The sequence below is a fragment of the Cupressus sempervirens genome, chromosome 2 (assembly GCF_028749045.1).
Source record: "Cupressus sempervirens isolate cs-2001-9-10 chromosome 2, ASM2874904v1, whole genome shotgun sequence".
Taxonomy (NCBI): Eukaryota; Viridiplantae; Streptophyta; class Pinopsida; order Cupressales; family Cupressaceae; genus Cupressus; species Cupressus sempervirens.
The window spans coordinates 493,459,025-493,465,989 of NC_143119.1; the positions used below are offsets into that span (position 1 = coordinate 493,459,025).

Here is a 6,965-nt window from a genome sequence, read left to right on the forward strand (position 1 = left end):
CTGACCTTTTTAATTGAAGATGACAATAACAGTAAAAATGTCCAGATTTCGAGAGAAAGATCTCTATTGCAGCTACAAACTTCAACACTCCCCCTTCGCAAGAGAGAGATCTTTTAGTTGAACAATCACACAAAATTGCAACAAAAAAATGTCAATGATAAATTCTGATCATATGAATTCAAAACATAATTCATGGAGTTACTCAACATGAAAACTTGTAACAATGAGTCATATTCATGGAATCACTCAACATAAAAACCTATAACAATTACTCATATTCATGGAATCACTCAACATGAAAAGATTTGTAAGAAGTTCATAGATAAGTCTTTAATCAGAGACTCTCTCAACATGAACTGTCATCTAACTCCCATCACAAAATCTCTCAACATAACATCTAACTCCCATCACAGAATCTCTCAACATGATGACATCATGGACTCTCTCAACATGATGTTCATGGATTCATGGACTCTCTCAATGTGATGACATCATGGACTCTCTCAACATGATGTTCACTATTGCATAGTGAAAGAGTTATCATAGATGATCTTACAATCTCATTTATTCACACAAGAATAAAATAGGCAATAACAAAGTAAGACTTGATTCGATTGAAGTCTCAAATTTTATAAATACCCCAAGCATCACAAGCATCTATGAGAGTGATGGGGATTCCATAAGTACTCCCTCTCAAGCTCAACATCTCCCTCTGGAGTTATAATCCTTATCTTGTTGCATCCTGCAAAGAGAGAGATTATTTAAAAATTCATAAATGTAAACACTTTTCCAAAATAAAAAGCTTTTACTCATAATACTTATATGATGAATCATAGTCTTCTTTAACACGCATAATCAATAACCAGTGTTTATATACATGACTGTATATAGAAATAATGCATACAGTACTCCCAAGTACCTGTGTACCATAGTGACCATTATACTTCTCATATTTCCTGCATAGAGGCGACATAACCTTCGAACACCACAACTGCACCCAGCTTGTCGTTCTTGGAAGGATCTCCACGAGCTGCTAGCCATGGCTCTACAACAGAGGCTCCAAAACTATCAACAATTTGGCGATGTCCATCTCCTTTGTAAGGACCCTTAGGGGCAAGCACAAGAAACTTGCTGCATTCGGCAAGATTAGCCAGTTTAGCCAACCACTTGACGGCCTCAAAACCATCTTTGAAGGCTGCTGGATACTTGTTCTCTAGAGCAAGGCTATATACTACAACAATAACTATTGCATCCAATAGTTTAACTATTTTGCGGAAAAATAAATCATTGAAAGAAGAATTCTTGCTTCTAGCCACAAACCCTCCACCGTGAAATTGAATAATAATGTGTAGCTTCCTATACAAGGGCTGAGAGTTTGCAGGAAAATAGCCTCTGTAATTAGGAATACCTATTCTGTTCTTGTTACCTGCTGCCTCATCCCCATTGGTGAGTGGCATGAAACCCCTTTTTATATCACCAACGCCGCCATAACTGCTCCTCCTAATGCTATTGATTCCCTCGCGGCTTGATTCGATTGCCCTCTTATAGTTGCTTCTCCTATTGTGGCTTATACTAGAGTCAAATTCCTCTATTCCATTTGCATCTTTCATTGAGTTTCCAAATAAACCAGATGGAGGGGGATTGGATGCCTGTCTCGGAGGCAGAGATGACTCTAGGAGAAAAATCTTGATCGAGAGATTGGGGAGGGTATTAATGTGTATGTCCTTGGTGGCAATCCCATCGACAAATGCAACATTTGTAGGCACAGAAGTCGATCCAGATCTTGACGTAACTGCAAGTCCATGACCTTGCCCATCTTGATCAATAACTTGGGCCTGGCTATGTAACCTATGTTTCAGTAACAACTTGAAGAAAATAGTGTAGAGCTTCACACCTACACTGGGCATTTTCAGCATATCTACCTACTCTCTCAATGGGGACTTAGCATTTGATCTGGGAGATCTGAGATGATGCAAGTGACTCTACCTGCGCTTGCATGTTTTCTCTCTATCACAATTGGAGATACCCCATGGTCATATGCTTCTGGATCTAAAGAAATCCAACGAACTTGAGAATTTGTTTACTTGTAATAGTCCTCAACAGACATCTAAAAGAAAAATGCGGAGGACACAATACGACCTTTTATTTAATCTCTACACAGCGATTTTCATTGAAGAAGATCACTCGATAAGGCATCACCCAAAAAGATGATTTATCCTTTTAAAAAAATTGGTGACTTGATATGGTAGAGGTCCAACATTTACACTCGATCCAATATTTAATTTGGAACCTAGTGGAGCAAGTAGATTATTGATCCACGGGATGTCTCGTGTCAATCACGATCATACTTTTACAGCCCGTCATTAAAAATCTTCTCCTGCCATTACTACTCAAATAGAACACTATCACTGCAAATACACAAGCTCTGCTATATACATCAGTTATACATTAAGATTTCACAACATAGAAGTCTCATAAAAAAGAAAAACAATCTGTAAAGGACTCTACAAAGTCGAATATCCTACACACGATATGCAACCAAAAATATATAGAAAACAAATTCTCTCTATATCATATGAGTGACCATAGTTATTTGTATATATCACCCCTGATAATTCAAAGCACTGAAGCACATAAAGAGGACGGACAATAGGAGGAGACCAAAGACAAAACATGGCGGGTGAGACATAAGAAGAATATGCCATCATACTAATGGTTCCAGGGCACCATTTCGGTAATAACACTCTATGAAACACCTTGCCGCTACACCAAAGAGCAGCAAAAAAAAATCCATGCAAAGATGCCACAAGAAAATTCCCATAGAATGAAACGGCTTTAATAAATTGGAGATACCATTAGGATAAAGAGACTTTGCCAGTTTCAATAAGAGAGAAAATGACAATGTCCAAGAAAAAATGGCATATGAATGAAAAACTTCCAAACAAGAAAATCAGAAATGATGATATGGATCACTCCTCCATATCAATGGGACAGGTGCCAAAACACAGAGAAAAATAAGGTGAGACACGGGCTTCATAACAGCCTTGAGTCTAGCATAATACTTTGTTTTGAAGGATCACCGTTCAACATATCATTTCTATAGCGATTCAAAGCCGCAACCAGAATTAAATAAAAAAAATACGACTAATGATAAAACATAGTCAAACACTCAAAACAAATTACTAAAGTCTTGATATCTCTGCAATCTCATACATGGAACTGTCTTCAAGGTCGCAGAGAATGATGAAGACCCATTTCATATGCAAACTTAACTAAAAAGATTGCTACTATCTAACCAGGCTCTGATACCATGTTAGATCTAGAGTCCAGAAATCAATAGAGATAAACAGCAATAAAGAGCCAAAACTGAACTAATAAACACCAAAAATATCCTGAGAAAACCCTTCGAAAAGGAACGGAAAAACCCAGCCACACAACAAAAATATATCTTTATTGATAATGAAATGTTCAATTGTACAATATCTTTTGATTGATGCAAATACATAACAATAGGAGAGATTCTTCACATTATAACCAAAGGTCTCTTGAGATACTCATAACTCCTATAAGTAATTATAACTCTTTGGATATTCATGCCTCAATGCATGTGAATGACACATGTCAATTACATTTAATATTACAAATTAAACTTAAGTGACCTTTTCAGCTGAGAACAGTAAAAACGTCCAGATTTTGAGAGATAAAGATCTCTGTCGCAGCTACAAACTTTAACATTTTCAGGCATGATTAGCATAAAACTAGAAGCAAATGTAGTTGATTCATTTTTTCTTGTGATATTCTAGGTCCAACTTCTATAACTCTTTCCACGCATGAATGGGATGATATTTTTTCTAAAATGCATACTACCTACATTGTTAGGATAGGATTTACAATAGAATGGAAGTGGCAAATAAAAAACTTATATTCGACTTACACAGAGAATACATTAAAATAGATTGAAGACAGTCAAACTGCAAACTTGTCTCAAAACAGAAAAGTGTTTGAACATATAACCAGCAGAACAAACAACACAACTGAAAGATAAATACAATATAGTTAATCTAGTTAATCCTGATGATCAATATTCTAACATCCTCCCTTAATCCTAAGAGACTACACCAAGCATTCCTCAGAATTTCTAAAACTTCTCTCATCCAAGTACTTTGGTAAGAATGTCTGTGGGCTGATCTACAGCAGGACAATATGTGATTTGTACACTACCATCTTTCACGTGACGTTGAATCAAATGCTTCAAGGTGTTGATGTATATGGTTCAATCATGAAAGACTTGATTTTTGACCATTTTGATTTTAGATTGATTGTCAACAAACAGTGGAGTGGATGAAACTTGTTCTTGTAAATGTTCAAGAATTCTTCAAAGCTCTAAGATGTCCCGAGTTACCTCAGAGGCTGCCATATATTTGACTTCTATAGAGGATGAGGTTGGTACTAGTTGCTTCTTAGATTTCCAAGAAATGACCACAGACCCAGATGTATTGAGAAGTCTGATGTAGATTTACCAGCTTCCAAGTCAAATACATAATATTCAAGGAAAGTGTGTTGTCTTTGAGCATTTGATAACATAGTTTTGAGCGCCTTTTAAATATCGAAGAACTTGCTTGGCTCTTAACCAATGAGTTTCTATAGGGTATTGCATGATCTAGAGAGAACTTTTAATAGCATAATAAATATCTGTGTTGGTTGTTGTTGCATAAATCAGACTGTAGTTGCATTAACCAAAGCTGCAGAGTCATTTGATGCGCATTTCAAATTTTGCTCCATATGAGTACCAAGTTGTTTGCAATCAGCCAAGACAAACTTATTGATTTGCCAATACATACTTGGGCTTTTGAAGTACCTCGATACCCAAATAACAATGCCCAAATCAGTTATTTCAAGCCCTTGGTTCAATTGTCTTTCATATTTTGAATATAATATTAATAATCATTATTATTAGTAAGAAACAAATTATCCACATAAACAACAAGATAGACAACAATGCTATCGACCCTTTTAACAAAAAGGTTGCATCATCAAATTCAGAATGCTTGAAATTCAACTTCAAGAAATGCTCACTAAGTTTTTCTTACTAAGCTGGGGGGCTTGTTTTAAACCTTACAATGATTTTACAAGCTTGCATAGTTGGCGTGCTTTACTATTAACTGCATTGCGATCTACTTGGGTCATATATAACATTTTTTTGAAATCTCCATTCAAGAATGTAGTTTTTATATTCATTTGAAGAAATTTCCGCCTATTTTGTGCCACAATAGCCAACAAAGCACAAATGGTAGTCCATTTCATTGTAGGTGCAGAAGTTTCATCATAATTGATACCTTCTTTTTGAGCATACCCTTTTGCAACAAGTTGAACTTCATGTTTATCAAGTGAACCATCCACTTTATATTTGATTTTCAAGATCCACTTGCAAGGGGTAGGCTTACAACCAAGTGGGGGATTAATCAACTTGCATGTGCCATTTTTCAGAAGAGCGTCATACTCATTTTGCATAGCTTGCCTCAACACTAAAATATTCTTAGCTTCTTTATAGGAAGTTGTTGATTCCATTATGATCTGGAATTCATCTATAGACTCCTGGTTGCCTTCAAAATTGGATTGAGTATGTTGCCATGCGTTGTAAGAACTTGTAACCGCATTACCTATTCTATTTGGTCTTATATCTTTCAAAGTTTTCTGGACTTTTTTCGCCTACTTTTGGGAAGATTTTTGTTGGACTTTATGTTTATCAAGTGAATCATCTACTTCATACTTTATTTTAAAGATCCACTTACACTCGGCAGGCTTACAACCAAGTGGAGGATCAATCAATTACCATTTTCCATTTTAAAGAGCATCATACTCATTTTGCATAGTTTGCCTCCACACTACAATATCCGTAGCTTCTTTATAGGAACTTGGTTCTGAGTCTGTTATCATTTGTAACAACTTCTTGTAACCACATTACCTATATCATTTGTTCTTGAATCTTTCAATGTTTGTTGGTCATGTTTTGCCTACTTTTGGGAAGATTTTAGTTGGATGAAAGGTGCTTCTATTTCTCCAGAAGCTCCATTAGTGGTTAATTCATTTGAAATTTCAGGCTCATCTAAAGAGGGATGGCCGTGATTAGAGGGGACTTTTTCTTGCAGATCTAGAAACAAACCATCTTAGATAGAACATCTTGGGATAGACAATCTGTTGTGAAATTATATAGTTCAAAACTATGTAGAACAAACAATAAATGATGAACACACATATTTAAGTAGAAAATGTTGAACGCATCTTAAGACTAAGAGGTGTTGGGGGAGGGGAAGGGGGTAGGTTAATCAGTCTTAACCAAATCTCAAACCTTTCAGTCACACACACTTATCGATTGTCTTTATCCAAAGTTGTAGGATCTCTTGATCAATCACTACAATGAGCTCTGTCAATCTTAGACGCTTGCACATACGCTCTTCCATATTTGCATTACATCAACTTCACATTCAATTCAACTCAATCCATATCCATCTGCATCAATCCACACTCAACCCAAACATCTGCACAGCAATATATATTCATTTGATCACCAAAAGCTTCAACAAGCTGAGCCACAATAGAGAAACAATATTTATACAAATTAGGATGCCATGAACTCTTATACTCAATGTGATCCACCCCAAGAGACAAAGGGAACACAAATACATCATAGCACACTTCTCTCAATTTATTTAGTTGACACACACGCAATATAACATCCTCCATTAGTGACACCAAATATAATGAATAGCAAAGCATCAAAACATGTTAATCAGTCATCCCAAAAACATTCTCCAATGCTCATAACTCAATGTGGTTCTCGTCATGCCACAAAAAGATCGATAACCGTTTCATAACTCTTCCCCCAACGTAGATCCGAACCAATAAGTCATTAAACAAATCATCATTATTAACTAGAGACCAGCACAGACAACAATGCCAAACAC

General features: G+C 36.1%; 1 protein-coding gene across 1 annotated transcript; it reads right to left on the bottom strand.

The window, feature by feature from the left end:
- Nucleotides 1-947: 947 nt before the first annotated feature.
- Nucleotides 948-1,907, bottom strand: LOC149573164 (putative carboxylesterase 11). The gene has a single exon (XM_089815918.1). The coding sequence runs from the start codon at nucleotides 1,905-1,907 to the stop codon at nucleotides 948-950; it is 960 nt and encodes a 319-aa protein (XP_089672044.1).
- Between the last annotated feature and the right edge of the window lie 5,058 nt (nucleotides 1,908-6,965).